The sequence below is a fragment of the Harpegnathos saltator genome, unplaced genomic scaffold (genome assembly GCF_003227715.2).
Source record: "Harpegnathos saltator strain DR-91 unplaced genomic scaffold, Hsal_v8.6 scaffold657, whole genome shotgun sequence".
NCBI classification, from domain to species: Eukaryota; Metazoa; Arthropoda; class Insecta; order Hymenoptera; family Formicidae; genus Harpegnathos; species Harpegnathos saltator.
This window is the reverse complement of record NW_020230490.1, coordinates 117,905-141,837: the sequence shown is the minus strand read 5'-3', so window position 1 is coordinate 141,837 and position 23,933 is coordinate 117,905. Positions and strand designations below refer to the sequence as shown.

At 48.0% G+C, this 23,933-nt stretch overlaps 3 protein-coding genes across 4 annotated transcripts; 1 reads left to right on the top strand and 2 right to left on the bottom strand.

Annotated features, from left to right (window-relative positions):
* The first annotated feature begins 424 nt into the window (after nt 1-424).
* On the top strand, nt 425-17,979 carry LOC105182845 (rhophilin-2). Its single transcript, XM_025304885.1, has 15 exons — nt 425-1,831; nt 2,788-2,903; nt 3,019-3,150; nt 3,229-3,304; nt 6,019-6,096; nt 6,269-6,652; nt 6,859-6,957; nt 7,038-7,308; nt 7,411-7,605; nt 7,721-7,950; nt 8,105-8,257; nt 16,097-16,547; nt 16,838-17,148; nt 17,259-17,352; nt 17,739-17,979. The coding sequence occupies exons 1-15, from the start codon at nt 1,589-1,591 to the stop codon at nt 17,888-17,890; spliced, it is 2,985 nt and encodes a 994-aa protein (XP_025160670.1). The 5' UTR covers nt 425-1,588; the 3' UTR covers nt 17,891-17,979.
* tilB (touch insensitive larva B) lies at nt 3,286-6,011 on the bottom strand. The gene is made up of 4 exons (XM_019841271.2): nt 5,456-6,011; nt 4,699-4,972; nt 3,988-4,334; nt 3,286-3,849 (listed from the first exon to the last, which is right to left on the bottom strand). Exons 1-4 carry the CDS (start codon nt 5,782-5,784, stop codon nt 3,381-3,383), a joined length of 1,419 nt encoding a protein of 472 aa, XP_019696830.2. The 5' UTR covers nt 5,785-6,011; the 3' UTR covers nt 3,286-3,380.
* Nucleotides 17,980-18,263: 284 nt separating the features above from the next.
* LOC105182800 (methylmalonic aciduria and homocystinuria type D homolog, mitochondrial) lies at nt 18,264-21,915 on the bottom strand. 2 transcript variants are annotated; one of them, XM_011140494.3, is made up of 5 exons: nt 21,293-21,915; nt 21,083-21,215; nt 20,084-20,535; nt 19,781-19,997; nt 18,264-19,612 (listed from the first exon to the last, which is right to left on the bottom strand). In XM_011140494.3, exons 1-5 carry the CDS (start codon nt 21,299-21,301, stop codon nt 19,548-19,550), a joined length of 876 nt encoding a protein of 291 aa, XP_011138796.1. In that variant the 5' UTR covers nt 21,302-21,915; the 3' UTR covers nt 18,264-19,547. The 2 variants fall into 2 exon arrangements, with proteins under 2 accessions (XP_011138796.1, XP_011138797.1); XM_011140495.3 differs by having other exon boundaries at nt 21,309-21,914.
* Between the last annotated feature and the right edge of the window lie 2,018 nt (nt 21,916-23,933).

The following is a 23,933-nucleotide window of genomic DNA, read 5'->3' as shown; positions in this document are numbered from 1 at the left end:
GCGTAAAATATTCCACCGCGTGTTTTACATATTTTCCCATGCACGACGAGCGAAGCGATTGGTTTGTGTCATCGTAGCGACGTGTCGAAGCGTTCCGTCTGTCAGAGAAAATCATCTTTCAATTTAGTCTTAATTTGAAACTCCACTCGATGTCCTCAATTATGTTTTCGTATTTTTTTTAATATAGAATGAGAACAGCATCGGAAAAAGAGGGAGAGGAGAGAGAGTTCTAATCTCTGGTGGATAACAGTTTCATCAAGTTCCTTCTCTCTCTTTCTCCCTCCCTCCCTCCCTCTCTCTCTCTCTCTCTCTCTCTCTCTCTCTCTCTCTCTCTCTCCATCTCTCTCCTCTTCTTACGAGAGACTAATAACCTAGATCCACCTACCACATATTTTCCTCGTGATTGACAATTATTTTATGTATTCGCATTAGCAAACGGGGTCACGAGGCCCCCCGTCGCAAAATTCGGAGAATCGCATTCTTCGGCCAGATTTATTCTCCCGTTAGCGTCGAGAGACGCGAAGCCGCGAGCCGCTGCAGCGATTTTGCGCCTCGCGGCGGCTCTTTCGCAAAATTTCGCTCGAGAATACGAAGCGTCACGTCGTGGCTACGCTCGGAAGCCGCGTTTGTTTAAAATACGATAAAGCACGGTTATAGGTGCCGTCGGTCGTGCCGTATCGTTTGGTCAACGTGAATGATTAGCGCGCTGATCCTCGTGCTTCTCTAACAGCTTCGGCGACTCCAAATTGTCGCGCTCTTGAGAGCCGAGGGAGTTAGAAATGGAGCATTTGGTGCAGGACAAAACGAAAACAAACACGGAGAAAATGAAAACGACACCTGTGTGTAAAGTTACTCCACTTCTGATGTACTTTTCTGCGCGATAGGTCGCGAGTCCGATGCTGAAAAAGGACGAGAGAGTCGCGCGTTTTTACGTCGCGCGTAAATCTCTATTGGGCTTTTACGGCCGTTCTTTCGCGCATTGAATTCTGCAAGGCGTCGCATGTAGGCGAGATTGCGAGATTGCGAACGTCGCGTCGCAAGGAAGGAGCGGACTTTCCTCGGACCGGTATGATATTCCTGGATTTATAATGCACAGAGAATCGCAGAGTTAACATTGCGAGAGTTAACTTTCTCTCCTCTTCTCGCCGTTTTCAAACGTTACGAAATTATGTTAAAACGTCGCGACTCCGATTAGTCCAAGAAACGCGTATTAGTCCAAAAAAATATCCCAATTTGCGCGGATCATTATGCACAGGAGACCTCGTAATGAACGTTGCTTTCCCTCGTTCTCTCGTCGCTCTGAAACGTTATGAAATGACCCGTGTTTGTGTGAGAAAACGTCGCAACTCCGACTCGCGCTCGCGCTCGTTTACTCTTACAAATATCTCAAGTCGTGCAAATCGACACGGATTCGAATCCCCGAGTATCTCATCGATCGACCTCCCATTTTCGGACGTAACAAAAAAGAAAGAAGAAGGAAAGAGAGCGGTCGACCGGCTAGGAAGTTAATCGTATCTCCGCCCGCGGCGAGGACAGTCGCCGGTTTTCTGATGGTACGATCGAGATCGCCGTCGATGCACCGGCGATCATGCTGAAGTGGGTGCATTATTGCCCGTTGCCGAAAGATCGTGAGATCGCGTCCGAGGACGCGAAGATGGTTGTACCAGGTGGTGGCGACGCGACGGAAGAAAAGGCGGACGAAAGAAAGGCGAGCGAGCGAAGAAAGGACGGCGGCGGCGGCGGCGGCAGCGGCGGCGGCACGGTGCGAAGTGTGCGAAACGCGAAAACCGCCACGCCGGACGCTATCATGAGGAGATGCTTCCGGTTCGGGGTAAGGAGCGAAGGAAGTCGAACTTGACAGTCGGCTGCACACACCGGTCGGTCTCTCTCTCTCTCTCTCTCTCTCTCTCTCTCTCTCTCTCTCTCTCTCTCTCTCTCCCTCTCTCCCTCTCTCTCTCTCTCTCTCTCTCTCTCGAGGTCGGCGCTGCTTCCTCCGACACGTTCGCGCGTGAACGCCGAAAGATCGGCGGGAGAGACCGCGTTCTCTCCGCCGGGAACGAAACGGCGAATTAACCGTAGCGAAACTCGTCGTTCGTCGTTCGAATCTGCACGATACACTCGCGTGCAACTCGCGACTTGGCGAGTCCATTTCTCGGGACAGTAATAGATTCATATTTAAGTGTCATTTCTTTTCTCAATCTGGTTGCATCTCCTCGTAAAAGGAAGAAGGATAAGGATGAATATATTCGACAGTACTCGTCGAATAAGTGTATTTCACTTTTGCTTTTTTAGTGTAACTAATCATTTATTAATGACGATTGCGCGTCCTTGACTACAACTATCGAGTGGCAAGGTTGAAATTGACTTAATCAGACTTGATTCCTAATCGATGTTGGAATCGCTCTCGAGTCTCACTAGCTGTAGCAGCCGGTAACAATAGACACACTCTCTCTCTCTCTCTCTCTCTCTCTCCCCCCCTCTCTCAAGATATTATCGAGAAGAAAAGAAATTCCTGGGATAATTTGCATTACGCACATACCTCGGTGAGATTAACGTGGATAATAAAAAAGATTGTCTTGTCATCGTGTCTCGCGTACCTTTCCGTATTGCGACTTGAACTCTAATACGAAAGGATAGATAATTCGCCAGCTGGAGACTGCAGGCGGCTGATGAACGTGGTTAGCGGAACTAGCCTTTATCGTCGTGGCGATCCTTACGGATTATGTGATTACGCGGCATGCATGATGCGTCGGAGGCATCGCTAACTATGCGTCTCATGGTTCGCAGGGTTCGGATCCGAGGGTAGCGACCTGCCGAGGAAAGCTGCAGAACAAGCGAAGTAAGCTCAATCAGGAGATCAACAAGGAGCTGCGGCTGCGAGCGGGCGCGGAAAATCTCTTCAAGTAAGCTTCGCTCGAAGATCGCGCGCGCGCGCGCGCGCGACATAACCGCAGCGCGCGATCGTCCGATCGTCATTAATCGTGCCACTATAATCGTGCGATCCCCGGTGCGTTGCAGGGCGACGACGAACAGAAAACTGAAGGAGACGGTCGCCTTGGAGCTGAGCTACGTCAACTCGAATCTGCAGCTGCTGAAGGAACAGCTCGCCGAGCTGAACAGCTCAGTGGAGCTCTACCAGAATGTCGACGGGTAAGTACACACACGGCGAGATATGCCAGTGCGGGAGAATGCATATGCGCGCTGCATCGAACGGTATTCTCCTTTCAGCGACGAGCCCGTTATGCCGATGATACCATTGGGACTGAAGGAGACCAAAGACATTGACTTTCGGGATCCGTTTAAGGTGAGTCGACGCGCGATCGCGCAAACTTTTTCCGAGTCTAACGAGTCGCTTGACGTCGCTCGTCGAGCGCGCGCATTCATTCGAGCGCCGGCACGTCCGGATCATCTTGGAAATCTTCCGCTGTCCTCTCCACCTCTGTCGCTCTGACGCTCCTCTGGCCTCGTTTCGCAGCAGCAGCAGCAGCAACGGCGGGATCTTCGGTTATCTTGAAAAGATCCAAGATATCCGTGGGTGGGCCGATCTCGAGGAGAGCGCGTCGGGAGGTCACCGGTGGCCGAACCGTGATGACCTTTGACTCGCGTCTGCCTGGCTCTTCTTTCTTTCTGGCCGACGTCGGCTCGGCCCTGCTCTGCGCGATTATCATCGTGGACGGCGTCAGACGGGCCATGCTGATCACCAGGCTTCCGGTGCTCGTGTTCCGTTGGACCTTGCTTTTCTCGACCGATATCTCGCAGGGTAGGCTTAGCTGTAGAATCTTTCCTTTCACGGTAACTCGCACGTAGGTCGGGTTTACGTCTACGTCGATGTGAGAGGTGTCCAAGTACCTGCGAATTCGAGAAATCACCGATTCCGAGCTATTTGAATGAATCCTCGAAATGACACGTGGAAAAATTGTGTGACGGCAGAAAAAAGAAGAAAAGAAACAAAGATCACTCGCTACGGCTAAAGTTGTCTGTCTCTACCTGTAAACGGCGACTTCGAGCACTACGACATTCGGATCGTCCTCGTCGTTTAATTTGAACGGAACCTTCGGCTGATTTATATTGTAAGGTCTTCCGTCCGGAGCGAACAACTTTGGCACGCGTTTGGGGAGATCGGTTTTCGGCTTGTCGGAAGAGCGGCTCTTTCTCTCTTGCTTCCTGCCGAATCGTTCGGCAATAGCAATCCTGTCTTCCGGTGTATGGTAACTAGGCTGCTTCCAAAAACGTTCATCCTCCGATGATTCGTCATCCTCTTTTGTGTCTGCGTTTCCGTTCCGCTTGTTCTTTGCGCACTCCGGTCGCTCTTCCTCGTTCTCCTTTGCAGCGCTCTAAAAGGAGATATTACGCGCTCTAATTTACGTCTTTGCTCGATTCGAGCGTCTCGAATGTTTCTCGCAATATTAGAAAAATGTCTCGCATAAGTTGCTTATTCGACGTTCAATCGTCCTTGCGATTGAAATGAAACAAAAGTCTGCGAAAGAGATTGCAAAGATATGTCGATGTGCAACTTCCCTAAGATGGCGGCACGTTCCACGATCGCGCACGAATAATAATAATTCGTCGGCGGAAGTCGTTTCTTCGTGCTGCAAATTACACGCCGGTTCAAGAATCTTGAATCACATGATATGACACGGCGCGGCGCGGCGCGACATTGTCAGATTCGTGACGAACGCTCGCCGGGAGAGAACTCACCGTCTCATTTATCTCGGTGATTTGGAGTGTAGTGTCACGACGGCGACGCGCCTGTCGAAGCAGTCGGTTTTTCTCGTAGCATCGATACGCCTCGATAACGTCGTCTCGCGCTCGCGCCTCCACTTGCAACGCCTTGATGCGCTCCGATCTTTCAATCTCCTTCATGTCGAGCTCGCGCAATTGCGGCAAAGTCGCCACGACGTACTCCCTGTAGTATTCGTAGTCCGTGCACGGGTTGCCCATTAGGATCAGCTGCTCCAGGTTCTCGTTGCACCTGGCGCGTGAGACGTGAGGCCGACGAATCGAATGTGATTTATTGCTTCTGCGAGAACGCTGACGAGTGTCATAATCATGCGAAATCGGTGGAGAGCGGCGCGTTGTGTCGATTGTCGATGCGGAAACGTTCACGGCGCTTGCTGCTTGCTGCTTGCTTGTTACGCGAGACTTGCGAGCGATTATGATTACGAGAACGACAAATTGCGAGCAAGCGCGCGTTTGACAGGCTGTTTGACGATCAAATATGACAGGCGGGAAAACGGACGAGTGCTCGTGACAGTTTAGTATCCGCTTGATACTCCGAATATGTTCGGAATATAAATTGAAGAGCGTTTCGTTACGCTTCGATCTTAGATGAGATGCCGACACAGTCAGACTTCAGTGAATTACCGAAGCCATTAATCCTGAGAATACTCATTATCGAGATACGGGATACAACGATAAAAATGTACAAAAGGAAAAGATGTAAAAGGATATATACCTGAGCTTCTCCACGCTTTGCAGATTTCCGATAAAATTGACGGTGAGATCCAGCTTCTTCAAGCTCTCCAGACCTTCCAGATTCTCGATAACCTCGATGTTATTGAGAGCCAGGTTCAAGTACTCCAACTTCTTCAGCATATTTAGATTCTCGATCTTCGATATGAGATTGTGCTGCAGGAGGAGGATCTTGAGATCCCTGCAATGCCTGTCTATCAGTTCGATTTTATCGATATTCTCTTGGTGCAAGGCTATCTCCTCCAGCGTGGATATCTCGCCCTCGTTGTGCTCCGAGCGCTTTCCTATTAGTTCCAAAGTGATCTTCACCATCTCTGCGTCACGTCACGTTGTTACTTCCTTTTACAACGAGAGGCCAACTCGCAATTTCTCCGGGTTACCTCGGCTCGAAATGCGCGTGCACGTTAGCCAAGAGCCGCCTGGCAGTTGCTAGGAAGATATCGATTCAACAATGTCAGTCGCGCGCCACGCGGCTCCACGTGTTACGTGTACGGCGCACGTGCCGATCACCACGAGATACATAACCGGCCCTTTTCCCTCTTGCAGGACTTCATCTTGGAGCACTACAGCGAGGATGGTGAAAACTACGAAGAAGCTATAGCCGACCTGATGGAGACTAGACAAGTAAGGAAATGACGCGCGCTATTTTTCATCGCAAGAATAATCGTTATTAATTGCAAAATTTCTACATCTGAAACGTCAAATTCCCTTTTCTCTTCAAATTCCAATTTCTCTCTTTTTTTTTTTTTTTTTTTTTTTTCCTTTTTAAATTCACTATTTTAATGTTTGCACACAGGCCACGAGAACACCGACCAGGGACTCGGCGGGGATAGCGCTGCTGCTGCGTTATTACAATCAGCTCTACTTCATAGAGAGGCGTTTCTTTCCGCCTGACAGGAGTCTCGGCATCTACTTCGAATGGTTCGATTCGTTGACAGGAGTACCCAGTTGCCAGCGAACGGTTGCCTTCGAGAAGGCCTCGATTCTCTTCAACGCCGGCGCGCTCTACACGCAGTTGGCCGCCAAGCAGGATCGCGTGACCGCTCGCGGTCTTGATCAGGCGGTCGACGCTTTCCTGAGGGCGGCCGGTACCTTCCGATATATCCACGAGAACTTCACGAACGCACCGAGCATGGATCTGGGCCCGGACATGCTGGAGATGCTCGTGCAGCTCATGCTTGTGAGTTTCTCTCTCTCTCTCTCTCTCTCTCTCTCTCTCTCTCTCTCTCTCTCTCTCTCTCTCTCTCTCTCTCTCTCTCTCTCTCTCTCTCTCTCTCTCTCTCTCTCTCTCTCTCTCTCTCTCTCTCTCTCTCTCTCTCTCATTACATTCTTATGTATCGCGTCATATTCAATATTAATTATTCATTATTGTGTCTTACGTTTCAGGCTCAAGCGCGGGAGTGCCTCTTCGAGAAGCTGGAGCTGCAATCGAGGGACGGGAGGAACGTTGACGTTTGCTTGGATCTTGCTCAAGAGGCTGCTCAGGTGGAGTATCTTTCTCGCGATAATGATTTTCGAGACGAACGAGTGCGAGTGCGAGTGAGTCGCTATAATCATTAATGCAGGTTGCGGCGATATACAACGACGTGCACGGATTGATATCGCGAGAGCCAGTTCGTGACTACGTCCCGGAGACTTGGATCTCGTTGATACTGGTGAAGCGCGAGCACCACCTCGCCCTTGCTCACAAGCATATCGCGGTCGGTCTGCTGGACAGACCGATCGCCGAGTTTCGCGTAGAAACCAGGCTCACGTTGGAGCACATTCAAAAGAGCGACGGGAAGACACAATTGGACGCCACCGTTCCCAGGGATGACAATGAGAGGAAATTGTTGGGTACGTTCGCGTCCATCCAATTTAATTTGTTTAACACACATATTGTTTGCAATTAACCGAGCCGGCTGTATTCAACTTTCTTCTTGACGTTCATTTACGCAGGCAAGGCGCATCTCAGAGAGGCTCTTGTTCTGCACGATGAGAGTCAACGACTGCAGAGAATGTGCCGCGATCTGAAAGCCAAGCAAGCGCTGGCGAGGGTCTTGAAGAAGGTGCAAGAAGCGACGCTCGATAGCTACAACAGATTCGGCAACGAGGACGACTTTCGAGAATTGCTGGATCCGCCGGATATTATCGGTAAACGGATATTTTATTTGAAAAATAATCAAAATCACAGTTTCTTTTAAACAGCCGATAGAAAATGTTAATCTTTAGTACTGTAATTCTCTTTGTCTTCTTTTTGCAATTACAGCTTCCACAAAATTCCAACTTAGCATCACTCATCCGGATTTCGGGCAGCACGGAGTGGATGATCTCTTCAGATCGTTGGGACCCGTAGCGATATTCTCGGCTAAACGGCACTGGACCGCGCCGCGATTGGTGCAGCTTCAACGAGGTCCTGACGGCGAGGGCTTCGGGTTTAGCGTACGGGGCGACGCTCCGGTTATAATAGCTGCCGTCGATCATAATTCGCTAGCTGATGTAAGATCGTATTTATTAACAACTTCATTTACGCTAGACCGTAAAATATATTTCTACGTGATATGCTCCATTTGTTTTTCCAATTTTATTAATCTTCTTTAATCGTTATGGCAACGAATTTTTAACAGATAAAGATCTTCTCTTCGTTTCGCAGGTAGCTGGAATGAAAGAGGGCGACTTCATAGTAGGCATCGGCGACAAGGACGTGAAGTGGGCGTCCCACGAGCAAGTCGTGCGGATGATAAAGCAATGCGGCGACTTTATAAACTTGAAGCTGGTCACACCCATGGACAGGAATTATTTAAAGGTGAACAGTCGCGTCTACAGCTGACATGTAACGACTGAATGTAAAAGTACCACGTTAGAGACTAATTATTTTAGAAACCAGGGAAACCGAACAATCACCACGACAAAGGCAGCGTCTCGGCGAGCAGCTCCTCCGGCGTCTCTTCGGGGCAGCCGAGCCCGGCGGGATCCGTCACTACAGCGCACGTAGTCAGGAGGCTGCCGTGGAACCCCTTCAAGAAATCTGGCGTTCAACGCGAGAACAGGGATCTAACCTTCGACAACGTTATCCTCAGATGATCGCCGTGCTGCAAGTTTTTTCAGGCGTCCGAGCTTAAAGCACGCCGCGACGACGAGTCTCGTTGACGGACTCACGCGTCGAAGATGAGATTCGCGAGAATTTATCTTCCAACCGCCGAGTATCGAGTATCGTTCAGCGATTGGTAATGGTATCAATTATTCGCGATTGCGACACGAGTAACAACAGTCCGTGACGCGCGTTTCTTACATCGCGTATATCGCGTCGATGTATTCGCGTTTCACGTATTTATACGCGACGAATATATATCTGCGCCGACATACGATGATCGGAGTCTTGTATGTACTCGTGTCGTGACACATCGAACGTTCAGCAATTGTTTATCCGTTATTAGTAAAGTTCGTGTAAATAATTATCTATAATAATATTCTCTCATCTTGAACAAACGTTACTTTCAGATTCAAGTCCGAAGAGTCTGCGGTTCGAGATTCAATTTTCTAATAGAACGCTGACATTTTTCGAAATTTCAATGATGTAATATTACAGATCCTTTGCTGACGAGTTTCTTTCCTTACGAACAACATAGTGCCAACACAGGCGTAGTACAAGCGACCCAATCACGTTGCAGGAAAATCGCCCGCAATTATGCGTCATGCGGGACAAGCATGTTTGGCACGACTGAATTAAATTACGTATTGCTTCTTGTCAGTTCGTTTATGTAAGTTTGTTTGTGCAGCGGTGAGAGGTGGATCAATGAAGAGAAATAGACGTACTGGCAAATGATCGCGTACCAGCGCGAGGCTGAATCGCGATAGCTTCGCGACTCGGTCGTGCTTGTACTTGGATTTTCGTTAAGTCGCTGGTAAGCGGGTTAAATATAAATCGGTCCTGTTTATGCAGCGTATTCGCGCTCGTGCGCGTCTGTACATTTATACATAGCATGTAGTATCGGTAGAGGCGTGTACACAGCTTTTTACTTTATATATATATATGTATATGTATATGTGAATATATATATATATATATATATATAAAAAGTATTATATATGTATATCAAAACGATCAATTATATCGCATACGTTAGTATGTGAGGAGCGATTTTTATTTCAACTTTCCCAGACGCGGATCTCTCTTATAATTATGTATATACGAGCAGCATGAATCATAGCACGACCGCTAGATCTTTCGCGAAAGCGAGTGTCGTATGAAGCCGTATGAATAACAGATACCTCGCAGGAATTTCTAATTGTAGAACGCTAATCGAAGAACGCGCAGGAGGAAAAACGTGCATTTTTTGCAATCGATAAACCGCACGGCGATATTACGCGCAGTATAATCGCCGCCTGTTTACGTGTCGTGAACCGTAATCCTTTAAGATCGAGATATAATTTCTCAAAATCGCGTTCTCTCGTCGTCCCTTGACCGTTGCAAGAATGAAAATAGCCGAGAGCCGTCTTTGTCGGGATGAACCGACGCTCGATACATTTCACGAATATGTAATGAAACTATCTCGCCGAGGTCGCGTCGAGGTCGATGCACTTTCGTTCCAGCGAGCCGCGCTGGAAGCTTTTAAGGTCGTCGGAGAAAGTGCAGCGCGGCTGGAGCGTTCTCGGAACGCGTTCTTAGCCGCTCAAACGGTACGAAACTTTCGACGCTCCAACTCGTACGACGGCCACGTGTTTCAATGACACACACACACACATCGACACGTGTTTCGAAGCACACTGACACGCTCAAAATTTATACTCCATAGTGCTTTCGAGACACGTGCACTTATTTTTATTTCTATTTAAATTTCACTGTAAAAATTATACGAAGCTATCGGCGCATTGAAGTAGCTCCTAGGTTCTAAGCACCCAAGTCCTAAAACTGCCGCATAACTTGTGTGTTTAACTGCAAAATTCTGCAAACATAAAAATTCCAACGATTCCAAGTGATCGCTTGCTTAAAAATGTTTGCTTGATATCGCTTGCTTAAGAATGTACTAACATGAAGCGTCTCGAGTGTCCCAAAGTCGCATGTCGCAAGTCTGTAGGGCACGACTTACATCCAATTAACTAATTTTCCACGTAAAGTAACACCTGCGTGGAAAAGCAGTTGTCAAGTGTGCCGCTAAGAAGCAACGTTTGTCGTAGCGTGAAGAAACTTCCCACTTAAAAATAGCAACGAGACGCGCGTATTTCTTCCGCAGAGCGATCGATGCCTCAAGCGTCACGCTACAACCGCGCGTTTCGCGCCTGGATGTATGCATTTTCGAGCAGCACCCGTTCCGCGCACCCTCCATTTTTGCGGCCTTGCGTACGATCGTCTATTTCGGGTCTTAATTAGCGCTGAAAATCTCACCTGTATCGCTCGCCGTCACGAGAATGCGCGTGTAATGAATCATCGCCTGGAAACATCGCGTTCCGCGCGAATTTCCTCGGTTCGTCCTATTTTTCGCGCGATAAATTACACCGCGCGCGCATTGAGCTGAGAGACAGCCTCACTCGACAATCCGCGCGCACGTCTAATTGGAGGAGGGGGGGAGGGGGGCTCTTAAATTTCCTATTAGTCACGGTCTCGTGAAACAGGCCCGTCGAGATTTCTACTTTCGTAACTCGGAGACGCGCGTGCACAAAAACGCCTTGTCGAGTCACGCGACGAGCACGACGGAATATTCGTTGCGATTCGTGGCGATACACGCGTCCAATAAGAAGACGAGATACCGACCTTAATATCGGAAAATCTTAATATCGCAGGGCGAAATAGAAAGGCGCGTTTCCCGATATAGCGCGCGCGGTGACTTTCAGCGGCGTCAAGAAACGTTGTTGTGAAACCAACGATCGATTGCGCAATAATTTACGTAGCCATCATGGCGGCCAGGCATGCGGCACGTCCGGCTTTAGTATTTGCGAATTAATTTCACGGGATAAAAGGCGAAATCAAATCAGCCGAGCGGCTCGACGGGCGAAGCGACATTTACTCGCTTCCGGATTGTCGCGCTTCCTTGTGTGTCTTTGTGGCGCGCGACAGGGCATTAAATTTCCAACGATGTCGTAACTATTCCCATTTTCACTTTTATTTATATATTAACGAACGTCAGTCTGTCTTTCTCTCTGGCGGCTCGAAGTCAGCCGCCAGAGAGAAAATGAGCGGAAATGAGCTCGAGAAATTTTTGTTTAGGCCAAACTTCGCGAACGTTACGCATGCAAGGGAAAGAAAAGTATTACAGAAGCGAGCGTTCCGAGGCGAACGCTCATTTGCTAAGACAAATTAGCGGAGCGGAGGCATGTTTCTGCACGGTTGAGTGCCCGCATTTCAGAACACCGCGAGATATCCTCCGCGAGTTTAGGCACGTCCAAGGTCCCTTTGCGGACGCTCGCATAATACTTTTCGTACGCTAAGCGAGCAAGTTCAGTCAACTCGTCGAGCGCGTCGTTCTCGATCTCTCTCGGCTTCGTGAAGAGCGTGCGATTCCACTCGCGGGGGTCTTCTTCGTGCCTGAGGCCTGGAACGATCAGCGTCGAAGCAACGAGAAGGAGACGGACGGAAAAGTCTCGGCGCTTTTCGTGCCGACTTGAAAGGAGCGAACACGCGCGGCAGAGAAGAAATTCTCCGATTTTCGATCGACAATCGCAAAGAGGCTCGCAAAGAGCCTCCCGGAAAGACGAAGGAGCTGGTCTCTCGCTGGACGACGTAGCCGGGGTGAGAAACGACGGTGATACTCATCGGAGCGCGATCCCCATTCGAAAGAACGGTGAAAGCAAAATGGAAGATTACGAGAAGAAAGTGAATCTCCCTCAGCGTCGCTCGGCGCGACGTTGCGCCTCTTTGGCGCTTTTTACGCCGAGGAAAGTAACACATCCCGCCGGGTCGGTACTTCGATTCGAGTCGCAGTCGCCGAGAGACTTCCATGTGAATTCGCGTTCGCAAGACGCGTCCGACGTTGAAGAAAGAATTCGCGCGGCGCGGCGCGGCGCGGCGCGGCGTGACTCGAGTTGCGACAGAGCTTTCTTTCCTCGTGCGAAAACTCGTTGGATTTTTCAAGTCACGTGCGCCGCTGACGCGAAGAAGGGGACTCTCATGAGGTATTATTTCAGGGCGTTCAAGAGAGAACGAAACTCAAAGGATTGCGTTTACGCGTGGGCGCTCAAGATCGGAGCATTCGTATTTCGTTACGCGCGATGTTCGGCGCTAAGTTACGACCGCCCGATTCGCGCGACTCGCTTTATTTGGCTTTATGCGAGTATCGCATAGGCGCGCGTGCGACGCGTGGAAATGCGCGTGCTTGGTCGACGTCATCGACATTACACGCGCGCGTTGTGAGCTAGTACTCGTTGGCTTTGACAGCTGACACCTTACGTCCGACTAATGTCCGTCGGCGCAGTCGCGCCTTCAGGTCTGTCTTTTGCGGACACCAACGACGAAGTGGATGACGAACGAGGCGTCACGGGTTGCTCGTTAGTTAGCAACCAGCGCGAGAGCCGCGCTAGTTTACGAGCCGAGTACTTTTAACGGAGGAATAAGCAGCGTTAACAAAGCAACTCGGACAGGAACTGTCCGAGTCGAAATTGCTCACAGCGCGTCGCGCTTTATTCCGCAAACAGCGTGTCGCGCTCGTCGCCATCCCAGACGGCACAGGAAGATGCGTGGAAAAATAGTAGAGCGCCTTTGAAACGTTCTTCAGAAGTTTGTGCCGTCTGAGACGCGACAACAGGAAAAATTAAGCTGAACTCGTTTCCGTCGCCGACGATTATCACTTGATGAGGCTCTGACCGACCGACGATCTGAAAGATCGTCCGACATTTGACTGCTCGATTATTTCGCGCGATTACTTCGCCGCTCGATCGAACTTGAAGTCAAGCTAACAGATAAGTGGAACTCGCGACGCGCGTCGCTTCGTCGTGTATCAGCTTTGCCGCGCGCTCTCGGTTGGTCGCGACTGCAAATTACGTGAAAGAAAAAGGCAAGCAATCCCGCAAATGATGACGCGAGACACATAAATGAATGAGACGTAATAATATTATTACCAGAGTCACTCTCCGCTGACCGCTCCTCTCCGCGGCAGTCAAGGTGCCAGGCGGCGAGTGCTCTCGCGCGGTCCTCTCGTCGAGATCCTCCGGTTGATTGTCGATCATCCCGTCGATCCCGTCGCCTGGAGGATCTTCTCAAGTTACTCGCGCATCTACTTGTGCGTGCGCTTCTACGTAGCAGCGGGCAGAAACACTTCTCGCGCCGCGAGAGAGAGAGAGAGAGAGAGAGCGAGAGAGAGAGAGAGAGAGAGGGGGAGAGAGAGAGAGAGAGAGAGAGAGAGAGAGAGACGGAGAACGTCGTGCCAGGTCGGGATGTAGGTGAAGGTCCTGAGAGTCTCCGTCCGCCGACGGAGCTAGGCACCACCGCCACGACGATCCCTCCTTAAATTGACCAGCCGGCCGAGCAACCGGGTTACTTCGTTGCACATCGTCCGACGGTTCACGTCTCTCTTTCTCTCTCTTGCTCTCTGTCTGACGTCTCGCACCTGCTGGTGCTCGTCGACTCGGTGTGTCGCTGCTAGATCGCTCGCCGCGTCGCGGATAGAACGCGAGTTCTCCGAGTCACCGAGTGCGAACCGAAAGCAGTGCGGAAACCGAGTTTCGCGATCCGAGAGAGAGAGAGAGAGAGAGAGCCGAGTCGAGCTTCGCTGATCTCGGCGAGGTGATCTCTCTGAGCTGAGCAACGTCCCGCTGGTACCAGGAAGAGGACGGATTCGATCGCCGAGGCGGGAAGACGCAGGAGAAAGTAAATCGAACAGACCCATTTGCTGAGCCGTCGAGTGCGCGCGATACTTTTGTGTCGATCGAGAACTCCCTTTGCGTATACGCGGTTGCATGCGAACGATTGGTCGAGTAACGCAGGACAGATATGCGCGATTTCGAAGCGAAGTGTGAATCATCGGAATGAAAAAGGTATTCCTTCCCGGAGGGATTTCTCGAGGGACGACAGGGAACCAATATCGCTCGAATATCCGCGGTCAAATATAAATTCCGCGCGGAGTCGAGGAGCGAGACACGCGCGCGCGCAAAGGAGGAAGAGAAAGCGAACGTCGAAAGGGCCGAGAGCGGGGAAGCCGGAACCTCAGCAAGCTTGTGATCGAGAGGTCGCACGACGAGAGAGAGAGAGAGAGAGAGAGAGAGAGAGAGAGAGAGTCCTGCGCTCCCGCGAGGCGCGATTTCGCGAGTTAATCCGGACGTACGCACACTCGGTCTCTCCCGTTGCACCGTCGTCTACGAGCGCGAGTGGAGTAAAAGTGGATCAACGCAACTCGCTCGCTCCATCGGCGATCGAGAGAGGCGATCTATTCCGCGCGACGGTCATTTCAACGCGCGAGCGTTCCTTCGCGCTTTTCGGAACATTCCAGTTGGCTCGCTCGCGCGGAGGGCTAAACAAGCTAAACACGCTAAATCGTCTCGCGGACTCGCGGACGATATTTCGGGAACGACGGTCGCTAACGACCGTCAACGACCCGCCGGGAACGACGTGTACGGGTTCCGTACGCGCGTTTTACGGTATTATGCGCTTCGCTTCTCGCGATAGGATAGAAAGTCGGGTGCGCGCGCGCGCGCGCGGTGAATACCGCGAGCGGACATAGAAACGCGCGTTCCCGTTGCGCGCGACGTCGACGTCTCGCTTTCGTTTCGCGAGTCGCTCGACCCGCTCAGCATATACCCGCGCGGAATTGCGAGGAATTACAAGTGGACCGCTTGTCCAATTGTCTTGATGACGGCGGAGGATCCCGGAGGAGCCGCGAGCTTCTACGTCCGCCGACGCCCGCGGTCGTTGGAACGTGAAGAAGACGCGCGCCTCTCGCCGCGAGTGAGAGATTCATCCTCGCCGAGGCCTCGACGACGAGGAGGCCCGACACCTTTAGAAACTAGCGTTCGTTATCTTGACATGATTCCCCGGCCGACTGATACCGTGACACTCGGGCCGATGTGCTTTCTCTTTACGCTCCATATCGTATCAGCGATTCCTCCGACGAGCGGCCGAGAGAGTAAGCGGGCGAGCTGGCTCGCCAGGGTACAACATAGTCGAGATTTCCAGTTCGATTTGCCTTGTTCGTTTTAACGTCCGCGCCTTTTCTTCGCATCGCATCTCCGGCCTCTTTTAGCCTCATCGCTCGTGACGCCGAGCCGTCTCTGTTTTGCACGAGGGACGGCCTCTCACGCGGTACTGTTTCCCATTCGATTCGCCGATTTCTCACATCCTTCATCTCGCGTAAACGTCGTCTCAACTTGGACTTTGACACAAGCGGTGAAGTAAAGCGAGAAGTCGCTTCAGCCGGCGAGACGACACGTGGCCTGTTGACCGAGCAAGAACCGACGAGTTCCTCGACCTTGACAGTGAACGTCTTCATCCTCGCGATACCGGGTTGCTTTTTGTCAAAAAGCGCGCTTCGCTACGCTCGATCGCGAAAATTAACGAAAATTCCCTTCTTCTCAATTCTCCACGATTTCTCGCGATTTTCTCGCCGACGCGACGATACAAGAGCGGACTCTTAATTCCGAACTCGAAGGACTTCTCAGGAGACGACGAGGTAAGTTTGCTCGATCGACTCGGGATATGATGTCGAGTTACATCTTTCAGACGATGGTGACGGAAGGACAGCAACGGGAGCAGGAGCGGGAGCGGGAGCGGGAGCAGGAGCAGGAGCAGGAGCAGGAGCAGAAGCAGGAGTACAAGAGCACACTGAGCATGGAGACGCTGGAGATAGCTAGGCTGGAGCTGCGCGAGGACGACAACACACGGGAACAAGCGCTGGAGCAGTTCCGCAATTGGATCCAGAAGCACCCGGCGATCAAAAAGTGCCGCACCGACTCGTTGTTCCTGCTGCGTTTCCTCAGGACGAAGAAATTCAGCCTGCCGATAGCGCAGGAGATGCTGGAGCGCTATCTCACCATCAGGCAGCTCTATCCCGACTGGTTCCAGAAGCTCGACATCGAGGACCCGGACCTCGAGGCCATCATCGACAGCGGCTACCTGGTGCCCTTGCTGAAGCGGGACCAGCACGGCCGCAAGGTCATCCTGTCGTGCGCGGGTAACTATCACGAAGACCTTCTAAATTCGACGAAATTCAGGCGGGGCAACTAGAAACATCGGCGAAACATCGACTCGAGAGACCGTCTCTCGCTCCTCTCTTTCTCCCTCGAATAACTTTGAACGAGCTGCCGTTTCAGGCCGTTTCGCATTGCAGATGCTTTCCGATGAGGCGGCACCTGCTGATCGCGTCCGCTGATTTCTCCGTGAAATTCTTGATACTTTCGCACGCGATGATTGATCCGCATCTCTCCAACCCTCTCTACACCCTGTCGCGTTGTCGCTCCTCAGGGCGTTTCGACCCGTACAAATTCTCGTCGGTGCACATGGCGCGAATCCACAGCATGGTGGTGGAATCCCTGATGGACGACGAGGAGAATCAAGTGCGCGGCTACACGCACATCAACGACGAGTCGGGGCTGACGATGGGCCACCTGAGCGCGTGGTCCTTGACGGACATCCGCAACATGCTGAGGTGCATACAGAACAGCACGCCGATGCGTCACAAGGAGACGCACTTCATCAATATTCCCGGCAGCGTGGCGAAGATCATCGAGTTCGCTATCTCGCTGCTCAACGACAAGCTCAAGGCGCGCGTAATGGTAAGCGTCGCGAATTATGTTAAGTATGTGAGTACATTCGCACGGCGGCTGTGCGTGTGAGAACGTTTGTAACGTCTTTCTCTGCGATGCTCTCTCTCTTCCTCGCGCAGATGCACAAGGACATGGACGAGCTGCGAGAGGCGATCGAGCCGAAGATACTGCCGAAGGAATACGGCGGAGAGGTGCCGCTCGCGGAAATGATCGGTACGAACGAGCTCTCTCTCTCTCTCTCTCTCTCTCTCTCTCTCTCTCTCTCTCTCTCTCTCTCTCCCTCTCTCTCTCTCTCTCTCTCTTCCCTTTTGCCTCGGATTGGACCTCGTCGCGAGGAGATCACTCGAAAAGAAGCGGCAGGAAACGTGCGAACAGACGAGACGAAATTTCAATTTTCCATTCATTTCCATTCAATTGGAGTAGAATAGATTCTATTGGATCGGCGAGGTAAAAAGACACGCTAGAGTAATTTATTCAAAAAGTTACAGAAGTCGTTCGGAATACAGATACAACTGGTGCCTCGGCGATTCGTGAATATCTTTTCGATTAGTGCCGTTGTCATCCATAATTCATAACGCGCGTTATAACGTACGTTCCAGCCGAATTCAAGAAGGAGCTGAAGCGCCAGAGAGGCCAGCTCAAGGCTCTGGACGAGATGTACATAGAGATCTCGCCGAAGGATTACCACGCAGCCAACAACGACGAATTCGGCGGAATATGCGGCTCCTTCCGGAAATTGGAAGTCGACTGAATCCGCTTCCGCTGTGACCTGGTGAACTTCATCGATTGGCCCCGCGTCGCCGCACATATCGATACCGACGAGCAGCCAAAAAAAAAAAAGGAAAAAAAAAGGAAAAGCAAAAAAAGAAATTAAAATGTTTCATCCTTAATGAAGTCACATGTACACAAGAGTTTGAGAAGCTGAGAGTTGCAGAAATTGTTATCATGTGTCACATACACGCGAATTGTTGAACATGTTGAACATGAATATACTAACTGAACTTTCCAGTACTTGCACTAAGAAGCTCGGCTAACTAGCATTTATCACATAGTTATATATGTGTTTCTCTCTATAAATTTTAATGACAAGGATATATATATATATACACGTATACACACACACAAACAGAGGAAGGTATGTTTAATTAGTCGTAGTTAGCGCTAGCAGAGTTGGTGCAATCGGGTTTGCTTGTGAAAGAAGAGAAATCCGACGGAGAGTAATACCTCGAGAGAGTGTTGCGAGTAAGCACTATATATATATATTAATTTATACAATAAGCGTATGACCGTAACAATTACGGCTCATTAGTGCGCGCGAGCACGTAATGCTCGTTCTGCTGGTGGTACCAAGTTACCTATGATCTGTAAGTCATTAGCCCGACTACGCGTTAAGACGAACTTGTAACTTGACACACGTTCTTCGTCGCTGCTGCAACAGAACGCGTCGTTCCGATTATAAGACCTGCACTTAACGATCGCACCGTTTTAATTAGCAGACGTTTCATTCGATCGAGTCAGGGAGCAAAGTTATTAGGTACGTGCATACAGATTCGTGTTACATTCGTTGATTTACGTTTTTGTTGGAGTTTCTAGTTTATCCTTAATAACCGACGAGACGCGAGAAAGCGGGGTCTTCGATAGAAGACCCACTTTCATCGTTCTTTTACAAAAGCGTAATCGTGATTACTTAGTTATTGTTAGTTATCGTAATTATACGAATTGTGATGTCGATTGAATCTCTACTATATAGTCTACATCCCCACTAATGTCTGGTATGTGTGGGGGAACGCAAAAGGTGACCGTGTGATTCCGTAAATCTCTCCTTCGACGCGAGATTATATGTAGTAACACAAGACATCTAACAATCGAGCGGCCGCGTTTGGCATTGAATCCGTGATGAAAATACAGGTTTACGATCTTGATAAACTACTTAATGTTATTCTAGGCACAATATGACAGACGTTCATAGTAGAAGTAACACTCTTATAAATAGTCTCTCACGAATTTATATTATAGATATATATATATATATATTATCTGAGCAAGAAAATATTTTATTCTATTCATGGTGATTTTTGAAGAGGGTATATCTTTACCAAATAAAATTTGCAAATACTGCAACCTGTTTCATTACAACGTAAAATATTTATTCTTTATTAAAGAAGCGTAGATCAGTTTACGAACTCAAAAGAGATTATGGACACTATCAATTGAACATTCGATTGAAAGCATAATGATATATAATATTCATCGATGCTGTATACAAACAGAGTCAAAACTCACATGTTACGCATTATGCGGCGACATCGTTCAGTCAATTATGCATAGACACGTGAAAACGCTTCGACGATACAGAACTGATTATGTAAGTATAAACTGAACGTTCTTCTCTGTATATATAGCGCGCATTAATCGTTGATTATCAATTCTTTTAAAAATTTTGTGTTGGGTGGAGCTGTTGTGTAAAGACTTCCTAAAATTAGAGAAAGAGAAATCGAAATACAATCTAAATGCTGCAAACACGTTATTCCGATTGTCGAAACAGCATTATAAATGCTGAAATGTTCCCATTTCGATAAATATAGATAATTGTTTCATTACCGGCCGTTGTACACCTATAAATACGATTATTTGTACGTACCAACAAAAGTTCTCAAGCTATTTTCACAGGCAATAACCCGGCAATTTTTTTTTTGTTCTATTTTAAATCCTAGGCAACGAAATCTCTCGTCGGTTTTGTATAAATTATTATCTTTTCGAGGTGTAAAATAAGGCTGTCCACTGAAAGGATTGATAAAGTCTGCCCAAAAACCATCCATTTTGAGTTTTAGGCAAATGTCCACAGCTCCTAGAACAAACTAACAGACTAATATTGTATACATATGTTACTGACTGCTACCTGCTAGATTTTCTTCTAATATAAACTCTATGTTATGTAACTCACGTATTTGGCAAGTTTCTCCATTTCAGAGTCGGTACGCCATTTCAATGATTTACGATTTGCCTTTTGACTAATGGTTATGATAGTGAGGTCTGAAGAAGTTAGATCCAAGACTGTTCCAGGAAATAATTCCTCAATACTTTTTCGCAAGAGAACAGGACACTCTTGTGCCACACATTCTAACATTGGATTTATAGTTTTCCATTTCCTCGCATTTGTTTGGTATTTATTACTATTGTTATTATTATTATTATTATTATTATTATTATTTAATAATTTCTCTAGTTTCTCTAGTTTCTCGCCACTGTATGTTTCAAAGAATTGAGTTTTCATTTGAGCAGTGCTTGTAGCATCTAGCCATGCAAGTCCAACACTTCCGGGGAGATAAAACCGAAAGCCATCTGGTGTTAGCAACTCCCAATTAGAATTGGTATCTAACACATTGCTTTGAACATCTGTATATAATTCATATAATTATATATCTTCAATCTATTCACATAATACTCCAACTATACAGTTAAGTTCTTTTGACAAATATCTTTGAGACAAATTTGAATGAAACCTAAATCAATTGTGATATACTTTGGTACAGTGCTGAATAATATGAGATCTATGTAAGCTAACAAGTTTTTCTTTTTTATTATTCTTTTCTTTTATGGTGTTATTCTTTTTTGGTGTAGTAATCTTCATTGAGATATCTATGCAAATTGATGAGCCAGCAGCTCTTGAGATACAGTATAGTTCATTATGATATCTATGCAAACTTGTGAGCCAATAATTCTTCCTTTGACATTGTATAGTTCATTATGATATCTATACAAACTTGTGAGTAACAGTTTCTCTGTTGACATTATACAGTTTCATAAGATAGATTATTACACTATCGCTCAAGAAGTAAGTCATTAATCTGATATTACCAATTAATTTGGCTCTAAAATTTAACCAATATACCATTAACGGGAATTATTTGGGAAAAGAATGATGAACTGAGGAGTCACTTGCCATCCATGGAATCACCATTAGCGTTGATGTAAGAACCCGTGTTCCTGTCGCTGCGACGTAAAGAAAGAGTTCTCAGGAGCATGTTGAACAGCGACGGAGCATTAAAATTTCTGCCATGTCTTATACAAAGCATCTGGAAGGTTAGAGGCGTTAGAGAGGTTACTGGTCACAATCGTGAACGAGTTGTTGAAGCGATTACTTCAGGCTTACAATTATCATTAATTACCGTTAGGAATAACTGCAGCACATTATAAGGAACACAGACGAAATGAACATAATAGAGCGATGAAAACAATTCTCTATTTATATCTTTCGTTCATATCGTTCATATCACACAACACATCACTTGTCACATAGAATAGAAATTAATGTTCGATCACAGATAGTCGAAGCTCGATTCTCTCCTCATTAAAGAATCGATTATTTTTCTTGATGTTATGAAATTCGATAAATACGTGTATCGATTGTGCCACGTATTCGATATTTTGAATGTCATCACGAAGCCAGTTCTTCTCGGATTACTTTTCAATTGTAAAATTCGTCTCTGGCTTGTACCTTGAAGGAAAGGTCTGCGCGACTGACTGTTCGGTCGTGTTGCTAAGAGATAAAATCACCCGTGACCGTCATTCGTACTACTGAAAAAAAGAAGAGATCTCGCCCCCGACTTGGTTCAGTTCAGTTCAATATATGGCTTCGGACTGCATTCAGCTTTGTCCATACGCCATTTTCCAGTAGTATGAAGGGTAAAAGAAAAACAGGGACAACGCGTACGCAGTCCCCACGATCAAAAGATATGCGTAATTACAGAAACCACATCCAACCGCCACGGAGGCGAACTAAGACTTAAAAACCTCGCCCGATTTATCACTGGGCCGCACCACGATCTCAATTGAAACGGTGGCGACTCGCAACGAGGCAATTTGAAACTAACAAAAAAGTTACTTAACCGATAATTAAACCTTTTTCATTAACACAACGCGTGTTTCTTCACGACGCCGTTAGATGGTACCAGGTGACCGAGCCGCCATTATTCCTACGGACGAGAGCACGGCTCGATGGCGGTGGAGGACGAGGATTTTAATTTTAATTGATGCAACTCGACGGCACACAGGCCAGAGGTACTTTGTTTTCACTTAACCTGACCATCGATCAATCCGCTCTTTACGTGTAATAAGAACGCAACAAAACATATTGATCGATCGCCGCTCTTGTTTCTCATGACGCGGCATTTACACACGTTTAACCCTCAATTTGTCCGCGAGTATCATTCGATATTATTGCTCCAATAATTGATCAGATGTCGAACGATTGAGTAAAAATCACGATTGAACCGATTGTTATCAGCGTCTTTGGGATACAATCACTTGTCGTGATTCGACATATTTTATTACCGATCCTTCCGATCGGTCGATTTTTTCTCAACATTATTCACCCCAGCAGTTATGCGACAAGTGCTGCCATCTGCGGGCATTAGCGGAAGACAGTTGGTTAACCGCCATTAATCGAATCTTTCATTTCGGCATGATCTCTCGAGCGCACCGTCACGTTGAGATTTAGAGTCAGGTAATTCATCATTATTACGAGAATCAATATATCGCTTCGTCGTCGTACGTAGCTCGTACGGAAACTCGCTTTAAATACATATTCGGCAGCATAAATGGCGCGAGACAATCGCCGATTGAAGAGAGATATGCAAATTTATCCTCGTTCCGCGTCGCGAATAGTCCTTCGCGACGGAATGAACAATATACCTGGGGAGGGGGAGGGGGCGTGATCATATTCCTTCGAACGTCTCGATAAGCGATCGTCGGAAAAGAATCAAAGTCCGAAGATAATACGTTAATAAAGATCAACATTAAGACGGAGCATGTTGATCGTCTCGTTGTAGCTCAAAGGCCGGCGTAACGGTCGCGACATTTGTATCACTGCGACGCTGCCGCGATTTTCGACCTTACGCATAGGCGTGCGCACGGTCGAAAGTCGCAGTCACTACGTGTCGAGGCTACGATCGACTTTTGCACTTGGGCGGCCATTTTGCATTTTCGTTACTCTCGAAGACGATGCACCTTGTGCTGCTTCATCGCCAGCGAATAAGAAATTTCAGATTTACGTTGAAATTTTAACGTCGGGAAACATAACGGCTATCCGGCAAATAAAACGGCCTTATTCCCATTTGTAGCGCAGGTGGTCGTAAATTACGACTCGAGGAGGGGAACTACCGCGACTATCGAAGATGGGTTATGATCGCCGCTCGATCGAGTCGGCGGCAACGTACATCGGTAGGTATTAGGCAAAATCTCTTTATTGATTACACTTTACAGTTACATTCTTTACTGGGTCGTGATAATCTGAAAAAGTTCGGTCTCGTGAAATAAAACGCCAAGCGCGGGAGCTGGATGGGTATGCACATTATATTTTTATATATATATGTATACTATATAATAAGTTGCTTTGTAATTACGGCAAATACGTTTCTTAGTAAAATGACAAAATTCACATAAATACGTATACGTTACACGCTATTAAGGGGGGCTGGGGGACGGGGACGGGGGTGTAGCTCATCCGCGATCTCGTTTCTTTGGCGATCGAGTGCCAACGATACGCAATATCGCGGGTATACGATATATTTTTTTCTCTCTTATTCATGTATGTATATATATATATATTTATATAAAGATCTAGTACACGGGATAAAAACATCGTAAGAAACTAATTACGTCGAATTATCTCTCGTCTTCAAGTGGAATCACGTAGACGCTCACCCCTTGGCGTCCGACAATTGAACCTTTCGCGTTCCTCTCGAATATTTTATATCGGTAATATACATAAATATATCGATAATGAAGCACCG

Coding starts and splice junctions, on each gene's coding strand:
- LOC105182845 (XM_025304885.1), top strand. CDS start 1,589: ATGCTGAAGTGGGTGCATTATTGCCCGTTGCCGAAAGATCGTGAGATC. Junction 1,832..2,787: donor GGAGATGCTTCCGGTTCGGG/GTAAGGAGCGAA, acceptor CATGGTTCGCAG/GGTTCGGATCCGAGGGTAGC. Junction 7,309..7,410: donor CAATGAGAGGAAATTGTTGG/GTACGTTCGCGT, acceptor TCATTTACGCAG/GCAAGGCGCATCTCAGAGAG.
- tilB (XM_019841271.2), bottom strand. CDS start 5,784: ATGGTGAAGATCACTTTGGAACTAATAGGAAAGCGCTCGGAGCACAAC. Junction 4,973..5,455: donor CAAAGCGTGGAGAAGCTCAG/GTATATATCCTT, acceptor CTCACGCGCCAG/GTGCAACGAGAACCTGGAGC. Junction 3,850..3,987: donor CTCGAAGTCGCCGTTTACAG/GTAGAGACAGAC, acceptor TCGAATTCGCAG/GTACTTGGACACCTCTCACA.
- LOC105182800 (XM_011140494.3), bottom strand. Junction 20,536..21,082: donor TAATGGTGATTCCATGGATG/GCAAGTGACTCC, acceptor AATTATATACAG/ATGTTCAAAGCAATGTGTTA. Junction 19,998..20,083: donor TGGAGAAACTTGCCAAATAC/GTGAGTTACATA, acceptor TTAGTCTGTTAG/TTTGTTCTAGGAGCTGTGGA.